At 28.1% G+C, this 21,037-nt stretch overlaps 2 protein-coding genes and 1 pseudogene across 2 annotated transcripts; 1 reads left to right on the top strand and 2 right to left on the bottom strand.

Moving 5' to 3' along the window:
- Positions 1 to 2,303: 2,303 nt before the first annotated feature.
- Positions 2,304 to 4,418, bottom strand: LOC112593966 (annotated as a pseudogene).
- Positions 4,419 to 10,002: 5,584 nt separating this feature from the next.
- Positions 10,003 to 14,061, top strand: LOC112593969. The gene is made up of 2 exons (XM_025338556.1): positions 10,003 to 10,291; positions 12,733 to 14,061. The coding sequence occupies exons 1-2, from the start codon at positions 10,229 to 10,231 to the stop codon at positions 14,059 to 14,061; spliced, it is 1,392 nt and encodes a 463-aa protein (XP_025194341.1). The 5' UTR covers positions 10,003 to 10,228.
- A 1,095-nt stretch (positions 14,062 to 15,156) lies between these two features.
- LOC112593968 (putative uncharacterized protein DDB_G0277255) lies at positions 15,157 to 20,676 on the bottom strand. Its single transcript, XM_025338555.1, has 2 exons — positions 19,793 to 20,676; positions 15,157 to 15,319 (listed from the first exon to the last, which is right to left on the bottom strand). Exons 1-2 carry the CDS (start codon positions 20,674 to 20,676, stop codon positions 15,157 to 15,159), a joined length of 1,047 nt encoding a protein of 348 aa, XP_025194340.1.
- Positions 20,677 to 21,037: the final 361 nt, after the last annotated feature.

Raw genomic sequence — 21,037 nt, 5'->3', positions numbered from 1 at the left:
ATTAAGTGATCTAACAAATTATCTGCATCAAATTTGTTTCTTCTGATAATTGTTCTTGTTTAGAACCTCAAAACTTTAAAAGCCATCGTTGAGATTTAAAGATTTTATTGCACGATGTTTAGCTGACCACCTTGTTGTACTATACCCTTTTAATGACAACTTCAAATTATTCATTAGTATATTCATCGTGTTGAACTTGAAAAGAAATTAAATAATTTCTGCATGATGCCGAAAATATTTCTACTAAGTATACTTACTTTTGCACAATTAACACCAATTAAATTTTGAGGAGCTGAGCATGGATGAATCTGCAAGCGGATTCATTTCAATAATTCATGCTTGACTCCTTTAATTTTCTCTCATATTTGATCCGTTACAAACGATTGCCTCTACAGTTAGATATTCTAGATTATCTTTGACAAAATAAATATCTTCTGTTAATGATTCACCAGTTTGTTTTACACGCACAAACTTTAAAAAAGTTTCTACGATAACGCATTCATTCTCGTTGTTTTGTGTAACATAGCGAATTACTTGTGTCATTTGTTATTGGTGTGCAATACCGGCGTACAATCGAATAGTATAGAATAATATTTTGCCACTTTTATTTTTGAAAGAATTTCATCTTTTACTCTTTTTGCAATAATCTCTAGAAACTCGTCTTGGATACCATGAGAAAAATAAGAAAGACCACCTTTTTTATGTCTTTCAATATGTTTTGATAATGGTTCATGATAATGTGATACTAGATTAACTAAATTTAAAAACCTCCCACTTTGGTTTGATGTTCCTACACTAGAAATAATTTCATTAGATCCTCGAAACGCACTTCCGTCCATTGCTAGATGCATTATGATGTCTATAATTGTCAATAAAACGGATTTCCAGTGACTTTCTTCTTTCTTATAGAATTTTGGAATTCTTTATCTATTCCCTCGCAGTGATTCAATGCCATTTCCAATGAAATCCAAGAACACACATTTTTTTATGTATTGGTGAATTTTCATGTAATGGAATTTTTTCGGTAACTTTTTTCTAATTAGTTAAGTCAGTGTATGCTAATTTTGATTCGTTGGACGATTTTTCTATTTTAGTAAACAATTTACAAGGTACACAAAACAGTGCATTTTTATATGAAGAATAGCTGAGCTATGTTCTTTTTAATTTTTTTCCATTCATAAGTATCTTAAAAAACCAATCAGACTTAACATTTCTACCATCTCTTTCTGAGTTACTAAAATCATGAATTTCGGAATAATTGTATCTCATTTTCACTAAATATGTTCTTTGTGTATCTGTAATATTTAAAGGCCATGTACCAAGACCAGTGAAATGTATGTTTATAGTATCAACTTTATCGCAATTAGTTCTATTCTCGTCGATAGCTGAATCATAGTTCACATAACTAGTCGATACCGTTTTTGTTTCAAATAATTTATTATGCTTAATCTCCGTAAAAATAACTTTATTTTTATTTTTTTCTTCGGGTATAATAATTGTATTTGAAATTGATGAACTTGTATCAGCATTTGAAGGAACCACTTCTATAAATTAAAGGTAAGTAAAAAAAGGTATATTTATGATGACCTCCCACACAGCAAAATTATATTTTCAAAATATTGTGAAAATATTGTTAGTACAAATTTAAATATTTGATTTAGATTGTTACAATATTTTAAAAAATTGTCAAAATATTTTAGAAACATTTTTTGGCAGGTGATTAAACGTTTTCACAATATTATAGCTATATATTTTCATAATATTGTAGCAAAATATATTCACAATATTGTAACTATATATTTTCATAATATTGTAGTGATATATTTTCACAAAATTAGGCCTATATATTTTCACAATGTTTAATTTATGCATTTTCAAAATATTTGGTATCAAATATTTCTAAAATCATTTATCTATATATGGTATAAAATAATATTACATTATATATTACATATATTATTAATGATACTCAATACCTATTATAACAGACAAGTACCACAAATATTGTTTAGTTATCTAAGTATCTAACCAATAAATTATTACAAACGTATTGTATGTATTTTATTTATTTGATATTGTAGTTTAATCAATCAAATAAACTGCAAACAATTTTATTTGGGATATCCCAAACATATCATATGTTACATATGCATGCTATTAAGTATAAACAGAAGATAAAATAGGAAAAATTAAGACTCAATTACAATAATAAGGTTAAAAAAAAAATCATGATGTATTAATAATTATTAAAATATTTATTTATATCATAAATATACATATTATTAATTAGTACTATTCATTTTAAGCTTTTTTATTTTTTCTCTCTGACTTGCTTAGGCCATCCAATTTTTCAATGGTTTTTCGATGTCTATGTTAGATACTTCAGAATACCTTTTAATTGAACGTATTGCTTCTAAACAAATATAATAATTAAAAATTTTAAAAACATATATATCTACACATTTATAATGGAATTATAATAATATGTGTAACATTATATTATATAGTAGGTATGTTTATAAACATACCAATTAACATAACAATTTTTTAAGTTTTTAGGTACATTTTTATTAATTTTAATATTTATTTTAACTTACCAAATATAACAGAGCAACATTGTAATGAAGAAAATTGGTTTTTACCTTTAAAACCAATAAAAGAATACTTCATTAAAAATGAATCGCTGAATAGTATTTGCATTATTTTTCTCATAGTCTCTGCCAAAGTATTGCATGAAAACCGAGACAAAGTTCTGATCTATAAAATAATAAAATATATGCACACGTATAAAGATTGTATATTTATATTTATTTATTTGAATGACATACCACATTAGATCGGTATAAGGCATCATTTGTTAATTTATCTTCTGCTTTTTGTAAATCTTCGTCATTATTAATAATATTAATATCTTCTTTGTCTGAATAAATGATATCTGGTTGTCCTGAAATTTTACCATCAATTTTCTCAAATAGAGTTTCTAGAACATCCATGCGTGAATGTATATTTTGTACATTATACTTCAGGGTAATCAAACTTCTTATGCTTTTTTTAAAAGCTGAAATAATAATAAAGTAATTAGGTTATACATGTTACAATATTAATAAAATAATTATGGTTATAAAAATTGTTTAGATAAATGATTTTACTATACCTTCATCACTATCAAGTTCAGGCTGAGAAGAAATCAAATAGTTTTTGTTAATAGACACTTCATCATCTACTGCTAGCACGTCAGAAGATGTTGCAGAATCTTTTGTTGAAATATAGGTGTTGTATAATTTCAGTTTTTTATTTGATGCTATTTCAAATGTAGGCGATGGTTTATTTGGTAGATTCACTGGTGTTTTGAAACCAGATTCAATATCTAAACAAACCTCAACATTAAATAAATTATCTTCATTGTCTGAATCATTAAATTGTACTGGTGCATATGTCTTGTCTATATCTGAATCATCACCATCATCAGATCCTGTATAAATTTAAAAAAATTACAATTAATTACATTTGTACTTCACCTATGGTATACACTATATACATTTTATTTGAATTAAGTTTAGAGTTCAAGTAATTAAAAACAAAATATTAGGTAATAACATTTTTAAACAAATTTATATTTTTTTTAATAGATTCATTACCTATTTTAAAATATTGCAACCTTTATTTAATATTTTAATTCAGAAATTATTACGTTGCAATTTAAGTATTTATTATATTTTATATTAAGTTTTTAGGAATCAAAATTTTGAGTTGTTGTGAGATAGAAATTGACTCCTTTATTCCTTTATGATATTCTACCATTACTTTATTATATTTATAAAATAAATCATCATTATCAATATTAAATTGAAAGTGAGTTTAATACTGTATATACCCTTATTCATATTTATTGATGACTGAAAATGTAATAATTTATCACATAGTATTTAATTATCCGGCCTGCATATTACACAATGAGTTATTAATAAGTAATATAAAAATGTTGTCATTAAATTGATTAATATTACCTTCTAAATTATGAGCTGGAGGGCTTGGAATGTTGAATAACTCATTTTTCTTAAAAGTTGCAGGTTTTCTGGTTCTTTTTTTTTGTGTTGATATTAAAATCATCATTGGATGATAGTCCAGAATTCTCCTGTGTTAAGGACCGAGCTTCCAAGAAGCTGCCTATATAAATATGTAAATTAACATTATTTTAGTTTTTAAAAATGATTTATAAAAATATTTAATATAATTACCTATATTCAAATGCAAAATCTTACACTTGAAGTTATCAAATTCTAATTTATTTGGATTTGCACGACGTTCAATTAATTTTTGAGCATACTTTTTTGGCCAAGCACAAACAGAGGTGCGAACCCAGAATTTGGCACAGCAGCTACTGTGTTGTCAGTAGAAAAACAAACAACGCTCCACATATTCTTGAAAAGCAATACAATTTATAAATAATACATAGGTACATCAATTTTATATTAAAAATAATTAACAAATAAACTTAATTTATTATTGTCATTTATAATTTCTACATACCAAATAGAAAGTAAAAATAAAATGTATTTTACAACCAAAAATGTATACACAAAAAAATTGTTCCAAATAGCTGTATTATATAAGTATATAATAAGAAAACATATAGTTAATTTTAAAAATTAATTTTGAATAATATTTTTACATCACTAAATAATTTATAGTGTAGGTATATTATAATATTATATTAATTTCTAATATAACCAATAAAATATTTTAAAATTAAAATTTGATAATGAATTATACATTTATATTATTCATATCTAAAGTTTAAAATATTTATTATATATTATACAAATGCATTTTTAATTACAATTTATTTTAATATTGGTACAGCTATCAATACTTCATCGATATCAAAAATCATTATTTTTTTTTTTTATATCCGATATACACCATTCTTTAGTATTTTCAGATAAATCATTAATAATAAATATATCTAGTTTAGATGAGATTATTGGTTTTTCAAACATATCTTCTTTGGAGTTGAATTTCTTGCCTAAAATTGTTGAAGTATTTGATAAAATGTCAATAATTTGAACTACTTCCCCTTCAGTTGTTAATACAAAGCAATCTGGCTTCTTAATTGTAAATGTATTATATTTACTATTACTGAATTTAATATTGTCATTAATAGTAATCTCTCCATAACGTTTAATTATTTGTTCCAATGGTTTTTCATGTTTTCTGAGCATACGTTTTAACATTTTCATGTAGTTCTCGAATGGAAAACAACTATAATTATCAAGAGGTCCATATGTAATATAGTCATCAACTAAATGCAATAAGCTATGAACGTTGTGGGATAGATAATGGCAACCATAGATTTGTTGAAATGTTTTTACAAAATAATTTAATAATTTAGCAGCATATTTTAAATATGTAGAATGATCCTTACTTAAAAGTATTCTCATTGATATGTTCAAAGACATAAAATGTTTATAACACTCATCTGACAAGACATTTTTAAAAACTATAGGACCCGTGTATATGAGTAACTGTCTAAATTCTGTAGCTTTAAATCGAGGATACTCTTCAATTCTTCTTGGTTTTCGTGCAAAATCGTTGGTAATACAGCTTCGCATTTTTTCTAGATTGAGGGACAATTGTACAACTTGATAAACGTACTCTCATAGGGCTATTATTCATCCAAAGATTTATTAATTTTTTCATGACACCCAAACAAACCAAGTGCATGTAATCCAAAGAAAATAGACTTGTAATATTTACATCAGGTATCAGCGCAATACATGAAATTATAGGAGAAACATGATGCTCTTCATTATTCTTTAAAATATAATCGTTGTGATTTCTTTTTGTATGACTAATATCATTATAAGGAAAACAAACTCTATTATTGATGTATTCGCCTTCATGTGTACATCTTGTACACGAGAAGAACCCTGAATGTCCCTTCACACGCAATAAAAAACTTTTTGCAGGAACATCACAGCACATGACTTCAAGTGTAACTTTTTTTAACTCGTTGTTAATTGTAATGCCATTTGTTGTTAGTTCTAATATTTCACTGATGAAATCAAAAAGGAAATCATTGCTATCGAGAGGTTTTTGAAAGCCATAATAAATTCCTACTGGAAATACATAGTCATGATATGGAATAATATAAGCCAAAATTGGCCATAATTGACCCGAACTACTTTTACTGATTGGTAGTCCATCCACTCCAACAGCAATCTTAATATGTTCACTTAAAGGTAAAATTGATGAGTATCTTATAATACCGTTTTTTAGTCCAAAACGATAATAATTACCAGGTTTTACATCTCTAATATTTAAAATTTTTGATGATCCAGTTTTCAAAAGGGAACGACAATCTTTTGGCAAAAATGTTAAGGGAGTTTCAAATTTCAAAATATTTAAAAGTTTGTTAACAGTAGATTGTGGCACACTACAATCAACAGCCCACTGACCAAGGGATTGTTTAATTTTTTCCTCTTTATTATTTACAAATAAGTTTTCAACCGGATTTTCAACTATATTAGTATTCTCATTGCATTATATGCCACTTCAGGTGATAAAATTTGTAATTTTGTAGGACTAAAATGTAATGGCACTTCAGTGGATATTGTATTTCTGACAAGATTTTCTGTTTCCAAAATATTTGAAGAATTAATATAATCAAAAGCTTCAAGTTCATTTTGTATTTTTCTTCTAGTTCTGTAGCTAGGAGCTTTCTTCATTTTAATAAACTATATAAAATTAAAAATCTTATTATATCCTTGTACTTGATAATTAATATTTTATAATATATTATAATGATAATAATATGTTCATATTATACATAGGTACCTAATTGTGGCATTAAAGCATACAAACTCCTCTTACCATTGCTACACTGCTGCATATGACTGGTTAGGTTATCATTATATTTTACACTTTGAAAAGACATAATACAAATAAAATAATTCATGAGTATTGATGACAGTTTAAAAAAATTAAAATTGTTAAATAATTAGCAATAATAATGTAATAATTATTATTATTATTGTGTTCATATTAATTCACTTGAAAAACAGTTTTAGATTCTCTTACTTGATATTTTATCAAGTACCTAAGTACCTATGTTTTAATTTAAAAAAAAGTTAAATTGTTTTAACGTTTACATGATATGAGAACTACTTATTTCAAAAACAATTCAATTTTAAACCAAAGCATCATTATTCATTAAATATTATGAACTTTTGAAATATAAAATATGTAATAAATAGACTATATAATATAACATAGTTTTAGTACAATATTATTATAATTCTATTATATTAAATTATGTTGATCGTTGATCTACCTCACTATAACTAGGGTTATTTAAAAATACAAATAAAAAAATGAAAAACAATTATTGTCAATTGTTCTTAATGAAAATTACAATTTAGGTAAACTTCCTAATAATTAATAAGTATGAAGTATAGTGATAAAGTAATACACCTACCTTTTTTTTTCGATGTCAAATAGTTGTAGTCAGATGGACGAGATATGATGAGATGTGAGTTTAAAACACTAAAATGTAGAAATGTATAATGAAAACACTGAAAACAGTCATAATTGACAGGCCAGACTTTTCGTTGTGCATTTGTGCGACAAATATACCCGACCAAAAAGTACAATAATAAACCATAGATAATATATATAACCGCCGATTGGGTTTGCGGGTCGAGCATAACACGATACCGCGAATTAAGTGTTTACTATTTATATTTATAAATAACTAGCTATTATTTCCATAAAATATATAAATATATTTATTATTATTATAACATTTATAATCGTCCATCGTCGTTATCGCGATTACCCGCGCCCCCGCCACAAACTAATAACTATTCGTGCGTGGTACTGCGTTGTATTGTAACATTTGACACTACCAAATTATAATATTATATAAAATAAATATATAAACAAAAAAGAAAATTACAATAAGTGTGTTGTGGTGTAGTTGTAAAATTAAATGTTATTATTAAAATATAATTAAAATATGTCGTTTTTGGTATTTATCAAATTAATAAAAACTTAATTTTTCATTTATTACTCTTATAAAAAAAAAACTATTTACAACAGCTGCAGGCTGATTCAAAAAAACGTTTAAATACGCTTTATTTGTGGCAATAATATTATTATTGTTGTAATTTTTTAATTTTCGACAAGTGATATAAAAAATCAAATGTAAAATATAGACTATAAATGGTATATGGTATTAATGTAGTATTGTAGTACATCTATATAAATACATTGTATCTTTTTGTGTCTCCTGAGTCCTAAAAATTTAGATACGTAGTTTTGTTTTGGCAACGATACCTATAAAAATTATATAATAATTGAGGATGTATGATAATTTTTATAATAGCTATTAGCTGCTATAGTAAAGGGCTGTGTGCTGAGTTTTGCTAGAAACAAAAAAGAAAGTACTATAATAATATAGTATTATAAATAATAATAATAATTAATATAACATAGTACATCAAAATATTAGTATAGATATACTATATTAAAGGACCATCCAACTCAAAAAATCAATAATTATTTTTTTACTCTAATAAATAGAATAGAGTCTAACTAAGATAATGATACAACTAAAATTCGTTTGTGACTATTCGTTCGCTAGTTACTGTGACCTATGACATTGCGCGTGACGTCACGGATTCGTCCGCCGAGGCGGCGGCCATATATAATACACGGCAATATTTATCCATTTTTGGTTTAACATAAAATAACTGCTTATGAACTTATTTTTTTTCGAATGAACTAATCAAATGTATTCAAGAGTACCTCATAATCTTTCCATTCGTATAATTATATCACATTTTAGTTTAATAGTGTAGACAAAAATAACACTTAAATAAATTATATTATGAATTTACCATACTGCTGCTGCAGTAAACGTGTGTAATATTGTTTTGACGATCGTGACATCGTGTACGGATTTCTGACGCCTAAACTGTCTATATTGTTTTAACTCGTAGCTAATATTAGAGATGGGTGAGGGCTTAAAAAATATATAATTTACATATAATAGAATATTATATCGTGTAACTAGAAAGGACCGCATTCACATTTCACACTGACACTGTACTTACTATTTATAACTTTAATACGACGATAAGACTATATTGTTATGAAAAATAAACATCGATAAAATCGTATATAATTATAAATAAAATCGTAGCAGTACTCATATGAGTAATTAGTGACAATTGACACTATAATATGACAGTGGTGTATTATAATATAATTGCTATTATTTCATTAATATTAAACCAAAATTCAATACAATTATACGAATAGAAAGATTATGAGGTACTCTTAAATACATTTGGTTAGGTTATTCGAAAAAATATAAGTTTATTAGCAGTTACTTTACGTTAAACCAAAAACGGATAAACATTGCTGTGTATTGTATATGGCCGCCGCCGCGACGAACGAATCCGTGACGTCACGCGCAATCGCTTAACTAGCGAACGGACAGTCACAAACGAATTTTAGTGGTATCATTTTTTTCGTCAAAGTTTGTACTTTAATTTAAGCCTGAGAAAATTTTTTGAGTTGGATGGTCCTTTAATTATTAGACAAACAAAATGTTGTTTTAAATTGTTCAAAATGTATTTAAACTTAAAGGCAAATACTTGCAATAATGATTATTATGTAATTGTATATATTATATTATATTATAATATATTGTATACAGGTAAATTCAATTTTTGAAATATATTATTGAGTTGTTATTATTGAGATGTTTAAATAACTTTTTTAAGTATAAAAAAAATGTATATATATATATATATATATATCTAAATAACTCTTTAAATATATAAATTAATAATAAAATTAGTTAACCCTCTACAGGCAAGGCCCGGTCACGGGTGACCGGACTGAAATAAAACACTAATAACTAGATTATATTATTAACTACTATACTACATTTCAAAAGAGAACATACCGGGCGGCGGACCAGTTTACGTTCGGCGGCGCGCATCCCCCACCAATTACCGCCGGTTATGACAAGCACGCTAGTAACGACTGCTTGTTGTCAACCGATATACACCCGGTGCCAAATATCACAGCTACCTGTTGACTATTAGTCTAACCGTGCTACTGTGAACACGTGCGTACGTTTCGTTTTTTTATTCTTTTGCATTCTTTTGCTATTGTTTTTTTGTATTTAATTATCAAACAATCGTTGATAATTATTATGGACCAACCTGGACATCCAAACGATCATCGATCACCAGTAAAGCGGAATCGAAGAGGAAAGGTAAATAATTAAAAAATTGTTTTAAGGATTACATTTTAAACATCATGTAATAATTAACAGAATAATAATAATAATAATGGTAATATTGGATAATAATAAATTATAATCATCATAATATTGTAATACAAATTAACATAGGTAGTTATCTATATTGCGTTTTTACTTAACAGTTTAAATTAGTTAATATATAATACAATAAACGTGTATCTAAGAAAAAAAATTAATTTATGACTTATGCGAGAATAAAATACGATAAAAGTATTTGTTATTTATAATACAATTATGCTGTTTAAAATATTTAAAAAAAATACTATTAAAATATGTTTTGGTTAAACTAATTCCAAGTAAATGTTTAGATTAAATTAATAATATACAGTGTCATATTTAAGTGGTAGTATTGGTACATATACAGTTATATATATTATACTATATTCCATAATCTTGGATTTTGTGACTGTACCACAAAATGTCTAGACTGTCTAGACCCGACATTCCTTTAGCTGAATACAATGTGTTAAAAGGCGGTCATGTAGGTACTATATCGCTTTTTGTGAGTCGTATATGTATCTTACCTAACATGGGTTTCATATGAAATTGTATACGAACAATGATTCTGAGCGACTACAGAACGATTGAAAATGTTATACAGTCCAATAAATGCCATTGTGAAAAAATCTGCAACGTTGCCATATCATTTGATTTTCGCAGCAATGAATGTATGTTAATTTTACAATGATGGGTGTGTTGTTTTTTTTTGTTTCTTTCATCATCTAGACAGTAAAAATGCTTCGATTGCCTAATTCAACATATTTTCTGGTAGGAGACTGAATCTATTTGGTTTTTTGAAATTAAAAGAAAATTTCAAAACATATAGAAAATTACAAAAATAAAATAAAACGGAATTTTACGCAAACCAGTTTTCGACGAATCGATTTTTATATGGTTGTAACTCCAATAATATTTATGTATTTATTTATTTGTGTTCTTATTTATACGTTTATATTTTATTATTTTATATTTTTTTCACACTTACTGTAACTAAGAATTTTAAATATAAATTTCGTAAATGCATATTTGTTGCATATTTTAATGATTTTTAATTAGAGATATTTTTATTAGTGGTTTGTTTAACTTTTAAACATTTTGATTACTATGTTTTGATTAACGTTTTAAGGTAACCGGACAATTTCTCCGGACATTTTCTCCCCGACTGTTTTTGGCATAGCATGACATTCCCCCCCCCCCCCCCCCCCCGAGAAATGTTCCAATGCGGACATTTTCCCCCCATTTTTTTTAAGTTTATTATTTAATAATTTAATAAGAAATTATTTTTTTTCATAAATAAAATAAAAATTGTATAATAAAACGTAAACAATTTGTATATAAGTAAAAATTTAGGTAAAAATTATAGAATTATAAAAAGTTAAAAAATATTTATGAAATATAGTCTAAAAATTTCGACATACAAATGATATATTTTGTAAAAAACATTTAATTTCTGATACTTTTTTTATATCTAAGTACATATTTTGTAATTGTCTTTCATATTTATTTTTTTTTGTTAAAAAAACCAACCTGTTTTAATTTTTAATAGTTTATTAATTTTAGATAATAGCAAATAATACAATGTGCTAGTACTATTACTTTTTTATTTAGACAATCTTTTAAATATAATATTACTATTATTTTATTGTTTCAAGTAGTTAAATTTATCAAAAATATACATCTACTATAATAGGTAATTATAGTATAATTGATTATGTTTATAAAAAAAAAATTATATTTTACTGGAAAAAAAATAATTTCTTATTAAATATTAAATAATAAACTTAAAAAAAGAAAGTGGGGGGAAATTGTCCGCCATTCGTTTTTTTAAACGTTATTTTTCTAAATTGTTTCCTAATAACATTTTCGATAATTTTGTTTTTTTTTTTTTTTTTATATATATATTTTTATTTCTTATACCTAACTTATAATAGTTACATGCACTTGAGTTATAACTAGTTATTCTTAATATTTAAAATTTAAATTTCAAATCAAAATAATCATTTATATTTTATATTTTATATGTAAAATTCAAAATTTCAAATTAAAACATTTTTAAAAGTGATAACACATATATAATATATATATTTTTTTTTCGTAATAAATAATAACAGTATAACTCAGAATTAACTCTATAATTTATTTACGTTTTCGTTTTTGATTTCGTTATTATATTTTTGTTGTTTTCGACGTTTTCATTTTATTAATTGTTTTCGTTTTTCATTTTTTTCGTTAAATAAGGTTTTTTAAAAACCTTTTTCCATCCCTGATTTTTACCGTATATGTTAATGATTTTTTTTTAATTTGATTATTACAATTATTGTAATTTATAGTTAAAGTTTTCAATATGATCGTTTTAAAGCTGAATTTTACTTATAAATTTTTTTATTTTTCAGTTTGTTTGTTCTCGCCAAAAGGAGATGATAATTAATGCCTACAAAAGTAAATTGGAAGCTAATCCCAAGCTTGCTATAAGAGAGGCTCGTGTAATTCTTTCCAAAGAATTAGGCATTGGTATAACCACAATATCCAACACGCTTTCCGAGTATGGCAACTTTAAAACAGTATCATCACCGAATAGGACGAAAATTTTCAAAAATATCAATGTTAAGGTTGATGATTTTGACAAAGAAGCGATACGAAGAAAAGTTCATCAGTTTTGGGTAAATCGTGAGTTGCCAAATTTAAATAAAATTTTAAGTGTTGTAAATGAAGATGACACTTTACCGGACTTCGCATTGACAACACTATGGCGTCTTTTGAAATCAATGGGTTTTCAATTTTCAAAAAGAGGACGCAACAGTGCATTAATTGAAAATGATGACATTCGGGCACGGCGTAGACGGTATATCAGGGATATAAGGAAATATCGAGAGGAAGGCCGACCGATTTATTACCTGGATGAAACGTGGGTGAATGCCGGAGACGTGGCAATACGAGTATGGTGTGATACAACCGTTAAATCGAGCCAAGCTGCATTTTCCCAGGGTCTTTCTACCGGAGCAGTTAACCCCACCGGAAAGGGAAAACGGCTCATAGTGTGTCACATCGGCTCTGAAGATGGATTTGTTTCGGATTCGTTATTATGCTTTGAGTCGAAGAAAAACACCAACGATTATCATGATGAAATGAATGGTGATAGTTTCCGTGATTGGTTGGAAGGTGTTTTAACGAGGCTCAAAGATAATGCGGTCATAGTTATGGACAACGCGCCATACCACTCGGTGAAGTTGGAGAAATGCCCGACTTCAAACTGGAGGAAGGCTGATATCATCCAATGGCTACAGGGTAAAGGAGAAGTTGTTGACCAAACTATGATAATACCGGAACTACTGGAAGTTGTTAGAAGGATAAAACCGATCTACAACAAGTACGTCATCGACGAGATGGTTTTACAACAGAACAAAACAGTGTTAAGGTTACCACCTTATCATTGCGAGCTCAATTCAATTGAGTTAGTTTGGTCTGTTGTAAAACGTCACGTAAAAGCCAACAACAAGACATTTAAATTACCTGATGTCAAAAACCTCTTGGTCGAAGGAATAGCCAAAGTGGACGCTGAAATGTGGAAGAACTTCGTAAAGCACACAATTGAAGAGGAAAATAAGTTTTGGACCTTAGATGACACGGTAGACGAATTGACGGCTGAACAAAACAGATTGGTTATGACCATAGGAAATAGTGACACTGAAGAAGATGACGATTTCGATCTTTTATCAGATTAAAAGATAAAATTGTGTAAATATTTGTAAAATTATTATTGTAAAAACCTATTTATTGTATTGTGTACATGATGTATAAAAATTTACTGTAAATTATTATTATACAACCATTAAGTTGATGCTCAATTTAAATAATCATATTATCAATAAAAAACTATTTAAAAAATATTAAATATTCCCGATTCCTTGGTAAACGTTAACGCCGTGTCACTTGGATATGATAAATAATTGTAAACCGGCTATTTTAATAATTAGTGTAAACTGTATACTCATCGGCACAGTTTGATCGGCAACTTTCGTGCTCGATCGATGGCTAGTTACGGCGAAAGTGGGAGAAATTAGCCTCGGGACGGCTGGCAGCCGTCAGTCGACATGCGCGAAACCGGTATGTTCTCTTTTGAAATGTAGTGTATATGTATAGATACAATGGTTTCTGTTCTAGGTTTTAAAACTATATTTTTATCATTAACGTTTATTTCTAATGTCTTTGTTTCGGCTCAGTTTATAAATTTAATAATAAAATTATAACAACACTAGTGGACTGTATTTTTGATTTTTAAAATTAATTTATTGTTAATAATTGATATTGAGATTATTATAAATTTGATTATACGACGCGCAATGATCGGCAATGTTTCCGACGCGTCGTTGAAACTGGACTGGTGACTTGTGCCTTATTATATGAAGGCGTTATTACCCGACCCATGGCTATATCACAAGTATTATCTGCACAACGATTGATAATATTTACTTAACATTTAACAGTCTTATTTGCTAAATTTATTATCGAATTATTTTCCGTTAGGAAACTATTACCTATTATACCGTTTCTCTTTATTGGAAAATTCTTACTAACTAAATTAAACTCTGTATATACGCTTTGCCCATGAAATATTAATGGTATTGTCACTTTCCCTAAAGTTTGTATTATTTGGTCATTTATTCCCTTAAGATATACTTTTTGTGTTTCGTCTATTGTTAATCCGTCGCATATAATATCATTTTTTATTACGTTCACTTCACTACCTGTATCGATAAGAAATTCTAACTCTTTAATTTTACAAGCAGGTGAAATGCATTTTACATGGTTAATACTATTTATTGTTGTGAGTACTGTTGGAAGGCAATCTCTGATGGATCCACGGTTATCGTTTGTATCGCACGCACCCCGTGTGTCGCGTGAGAGTTCGGCCCGTTTCCCGAGTTATTACGACGTTCGTCGTTTTGTTTTTTATAACATACCGCGATTGTATGCCCCGTCCAGGGACGGATTGGCCCACCGGGAAATTGGAAAATTCCCGGTGGTCCGCTGTTTACATTTATAATTCAATATTATAATATCCATAGATATTATAAGAATCTATTATTATTATTATAATTATCTAATATTTATGATAATATCATCAGGTTCGTCAGGACTTCAGGAGATTGAAAAATAAAAATGAACAATTCTTCGTAATCTAAAAATAGATTGGTTTTTCGTATTCTCCCGACTCCCGTACTCTTATCGCTGTTTGTCCGTGTGCACCACATAGACATCGCATACCACGAACTAATAATATTGTATAATATTAATAAATAAAAATATGACAATATTGTATACACCGACACTCCGTAGTCCGTACTCACAGTTGTCGCAGACCTCTTTCCAGTTTCCACAATAATATTGATACAGTACTATATAACTAGTGAATTAGTGACGACAAATATTTAAGTCTTATGTTTTTAATATACTGATATAGTAATATTTAATTAAATATGTCTAGTTCCGTTACTTCCGGAAAACAAAAGGGAGGCGCTGAAAAACGTCGCAAAAATAATAAAATATTATTATTAAACTCCAGTGATAAATGTTTAAAAATTAACGAAATGTTTTTAAAATCTAAATGTGCAAACAATATATCGTTAACAAGTACGAACAATGTTTCAGAAAATGTATTATTTGGTAAGTTTAACAAAATATACTTATAATTAATACACGATTATCAATGATCAAAAACTGTACTGCAGTAAACAGTTAAGTAGTTACTTACAATTTGATCATACAGTTTTGAATTTAAATACAATTTATGACTTAGTTACAATATTTTAGATTCTTAATGAAGAAGAAATTTATTTATTTTACTATAAAGTTTATTATGTGAAAGTTTTTTTTAAAACTAGGGTATGTTAAAAAAATGAACATAACTTATTAAATACAAAATAATGTAATATATATATTTATTTTTAAATATGTAATTGTTTTTGTTAGGTAATGTCAAAGAAACCAGTAAGACACTAGATCTCCTAGACCCTTCACCAGTTGGAAGTAGTCAGAATGAAACATTGAAAACCATTCCAGTATGTATTAATTTAATTAGTTGTGTGAATTGAAACAAGTTAATTATTAAAAACCAAACTTAAAGTTTGTCCTTGCTACCTATTTATTTGTATAAATTAATTAATATATTTTGCCATTTTGGTGTAGGAGCTTGAAGTAAATAGTTCATGTTTATCAAAACATGTGAGTACAGCCGTGGAAGATATTTTGCTATGTAAAGTGGATGATGGTATGTACAATTTTATTATTATATTATTTTAAGGGACAAAAAAATGTTTAGATTGTGTATTTGTGTCATCAAAATATGTGTTAATACTGTTAATAATTTATAATACTAATACTATAACTGTTTTATGAACTGTTTTTCATTAATTAATTTAATTGGTTATTATTTTAGATCTTTTCAAAAAACCAACAGTACTTGATATGGAACATTTTTTAAAAAGTCATCCACAATTACCAAAAATCAATTTATCAACTCCATTTAATTTTCAAAAAACATTTTATAGAAGTGATGGAGTACAGCGCATGTGGTTAACTTATAACAGTAATTCTAAACAGTTATTCTGTTACTTGTGTCTATCATTTTCCAATGAAATTAACTCATTTACAACAGGTATGAGTTCTTGGAAGTATGTTTATCAACGTATAAATGAACATGAAAGTAGCAAGATTCACAACCATTGTGTTGAAGCATATCTTTTATTTACACAAAATCGTGACATTAATACATTATTATTTTCTGTGCAAAAAGATAAAAGAAACGAAGAAGTTGCAAAAAATAGAGAGGTTTTTAAAAGAATAATAGATTGTGTATTATTTATTGGTAAACGTGGCTTGAGCTACAGAGGTAATAAGTTTGAAGCAGCTTATTCTTTAAATAGTTTGCATAATCATGGAAACTTTTTAGAGTTACTATTATTGTTAAGTAATTATGACCCGGTTATTAAAGATCATTTAGATACAGTTACTCAAAAAAGTATAAAAGCAAATAAAGCTGGTAGTAAAAGAAGAGGAAACTCTCTCACATTTATATCAAAAACTACAGTAGATTATGTAATTTCAGCAATATGTACTTTAATAAAAAAATCAATCAGCACAGATGTGAACAAAGCTCAAATGTATTCAGTTATGCTCGATACTACACAAGACATCACTGCTAAAGATCAATGTGCAATTGTTATCAGATATGTTGAGAACCATAGTGTACACGAACGGCTAATTTCATTGGTAAACTGCACAGATACAACGGGTCAAGGTATGTGTCAATTACTTCAGAATGTTTTAAAATCAAATGATATTAATGTAACAAATTGTGTGGCAAATGCCACAGACGGTGCAGCAAACATGCAGGGTGAATACAACGGTTTTAATGCATGGTTAAATAAAACAGCACCTAATCAAGTTCATGTGTGGTGTTACAGTCATGTTCTTAACTTGGTAATGTCCGATGCATCAAAATCACCTTTACCTGCTGCAACATTATTTACCTTATTGAATAGCTTAGCAACTTTTTTTAAAGAATCATATAAACGCATGGAATATTTTACTAAAAGATGTACAAGCAACCTACGTTTGCAATCAATTGGCGAAACTCGATGGTGGGGAAAAGAAATTGCTCTTAATAGAATATTTGGAAAAATGAATGATCCATCCAAAGATCTGTACATAGAAGTAATATTGGCATTGAGTGATATAATTAATAGTGATAATTCCAAACCAGACATTAAAGTTAAAGCTGATCATATGAGAACATCCCTTTTGAAGTATTCAACTATACTAACAGCATTTATTTATATTAGAATTTTTAGTATCACTGGTCCACTTTCTAAATATCTACAGACCAAAGATATGGATCTTTTAAAATCTCAAGAATTAGTTGACACAGCTTTAGAAAAACTTGTTAAAATTCAAAGAGATATGGATGGAGTTAAAATGAGTGGAGATGTTTTTGTTCAACAAATGAATTCTGAATTACACAAATTTAATTTGGATATAGTTGTTGAAGAACATTTTCCCAAAATCAGAAGTCGTAAACGCAAAATATTACCAGGAGAGTTGACGGAAGATTATATAATTAATGATCAACTTAAAAAATTTACTGTTGATGTTGACGCGGTCCCGCGTAATATTCCGTTTGAATTCAAACGGCCTTTACGCGGAAAACCGCGGAACGACTTCTTTATCCAACCGCCAGCGACGACGGACGACGCCGACGCACGATCAACGGCGTCGGAACGTCTCGACCGCCGATACCGCGAACCGGTCCGACGACCGGAGGCCAGTTTTTCACCATACACCGTACGCGGTCTAACAACCTCTGTTTTTCGACTCGCGTACTGTGAACTTTTGATTTTGACAATTGTGACTTTTATCACCGGATCTGTACCTGTGTTCCAGCTGTTGTTCATAATTTTAAACGCTGTTGTCATAGTTTTATACGCAAATAAACCGGCGAATACCGTTTTTTTATTAAACCTTACATCTTGTGTTATATATTTTTTGCTACCTTCAACACCCAATCATCCCATTCCACCTCCAGGTACGCATCAATGTGCATAATAAAATTCTTGATACTATTGTAGAAAGTATGAGAAGAAGGTTTCTTAAGCATAGAGACTTATATACTGATTTATCATGCCTTTCACCTACAAACTTCAAAGAAATCACTGAACAAGGACTATCTAATATTGCATTAACCACTTTAAGTAATAAACTTATACAGTTTAATAAAAATGCTTCTAATGAAAACATTAAAAATGAACTTATAAGTTTTGCAGAGAATTGGAATAAATTAAAAAAAAGCATTCCTGAAACGTATGCAACCATTTATATGATAAATAATAATGAAGAAGAAGAAAATGAAGAAGTATTAATAGACACACCAAATGACAATTCAACAACATTTTGTAAGAGTTGTAAAAACTGTTTTTTATGCTGTTACACTGTTTTAACAAAGTATAATTTATATTGCCAAACATATTCAAATTTATACCTTGCATATAAATATGTACAGACCTTACCTTCAACACAAGTGACATGTGAAAGATCATTTTCACAACTTAAAAATATTAAAACAAGACTTCGTAGTCAGTTAACTGATTCAAAGCTTGAAGCTTTTATGATGATGGGTGTAGAAAAAGAAAAATTGGCTACTCTAGACCGTGATGAAATTATTAATGTAGTCTCTCAACAAAGTGATTTGCTGTATAAATGTCTTATGTTTTAAGTTAAACTATGTTTAAAATTTTTAATATAAAAGTAAAGGGTGAATTTAAGTTATAATAGTTTTATAATAAATTACTATGCATTTTAGCAAGTTTATATACGTTGGTCAATGGTCAATACAAATGGGCCTCTATGTTTATAATTTCCCGGGCCGAATTTTGATCCCAATCCGTCCCTGGCCCCGTCTTATTACAATACGTGCAGGTGTCGCGTGAATTTTGATTAGTGTTACCGCCCGGCGGTCGCGTATACGTTTGATTATTCATCCTACATTGTGACGAAAAATGTCCTTCGCGATTACACGTAAAACAACGCCTAACATTAAAATTATTGTTCCTAGAATTTTGTACTTGATTATTATTCCTACCTCGGAAACTGTTATTGTTACGATACGATATGTTTTGATTATTATTTTGACCACGGTTACTGTTATAATTATTGTTATATTTATTTGGTTGCTTATTATATTCATTATGGTTTGCTCTAAAAATCTCTTGTACATTATTATATGTTCGTATGTTTTTATCGGCTACTAATGCTACTTGCATTGCTTGGTCGAGAGAATTTGGATTTTTAGTTTTCACCTCAAATTTTATTTCGTTGGGTAACCCGTTAATGTAACTAACCATAGCTTGTTCTTTAATATTCTCACGTAATACTATTGCTTCAGACGACGGTTTACCTACGGCTACTGCGTCGCATAATTTTTGGAATATTTCTTCTACGCGGTTATTATATGCCTGAATCGTTTCATCGTTTTTAAATTTTATTATGTTAAGTTCAATTTGTAAGTTCGCGGCACCATAAGGTGATTCGAATGCGTCTAATAATAATTTTTTAATGTCGTTCCATTCTTTAATTTCCTTATATCTAGTAACATTGAAAGCTCTACCAGTTAATTTAGTTGCGGTTATCATTTTTAATAGTAACGGTAATTGGTCGGGATCTACTGAATCAATTATAGTTTCGCATGCGTTTATGAACGGATACATTTCGGTTTGTCCTGAATATTGGGGAATCATATGTAAAGCGTCAATGACTTTTAATGTGTGGACTTTAGATGTTGCCATTTTTTTAGTTTTTACTGTTCGCTTAGCTGGTATATACTCGGTATGAATGATATTTGTATTACTTCTTAATCCTATCTTACATGTACTTGTAGTAGGGTTATTTTCAAATTCGTCTAAATTAATTAATCTTAAACTTTTATTTAATATATCGTCTACTGGTTTATTAATTTTATTTACTTCTAATTTATCCTCTTCGATTAACCTATTTACTTCTTCGTCATTAATTAATTCACTATTACTATCACCTAAATTAATATCTAATATACTATCGTTTTCTAAAATATCAATTATCTTATCTAACGTTTCTTTAGCGAGTACCTCGAACTCGTCAACAATAACTTCGGCGTTCTCTCCCTTGGAA

The sequence above is a fragment of the Melanaphis sacchari genome, unplaced genomic scaffold, assembly GCF_002803265.2.
Source record: "Melanaphis sacchari strain LSU unplaced genomic scaffold, SCAv2.0 Contig217_pilon_pilon, whole genome shotgun sequence".
Classification (NCBI taxonomy): domain Eukaryota; kingdom Metazoa; phylum Arthropoda; class Insecta; order Hemiptera; family Aphididae; genus Melanaphis; species Melanaphis sacchari.
The sequence above is the reverse complement of the archived record's forward strand: the minus strand, read 5'-3'. Positions and strand labels throughout refer to the sequence as shown.

Bases quoted from the DNA above. Each gene is read 5' to 3' on its own strand.
- LOC112593969 (XM_025338556.1), top strand. From the start codon at position 10,229: ATGGACCAACCTGGACATCCAAACGATCATCGATCACCAGTAAAGCGG. The intron at 10,292-12,732 runs GTAAATAATTAA...TTTATTTTTCAG, and splicing joins AGCGGAATCGAAGAGGAAAG to TTTGTTTGTTCTCGCCAAAA.
- LOC112593968 (XM_025338555.1), bottom strand. From the start codon at position 20,676: ATGGCAACATCTAAAGTCCACACATTAAAAGTCATTGACGCTTTACAT. The intron at 15,320-19,792 runs GACGGGGCCAGG...AATCCGTCCCTG, and splicing joins ACCTGCACGTATTGTAATAA to GACGGGGCATACAATCGCGG.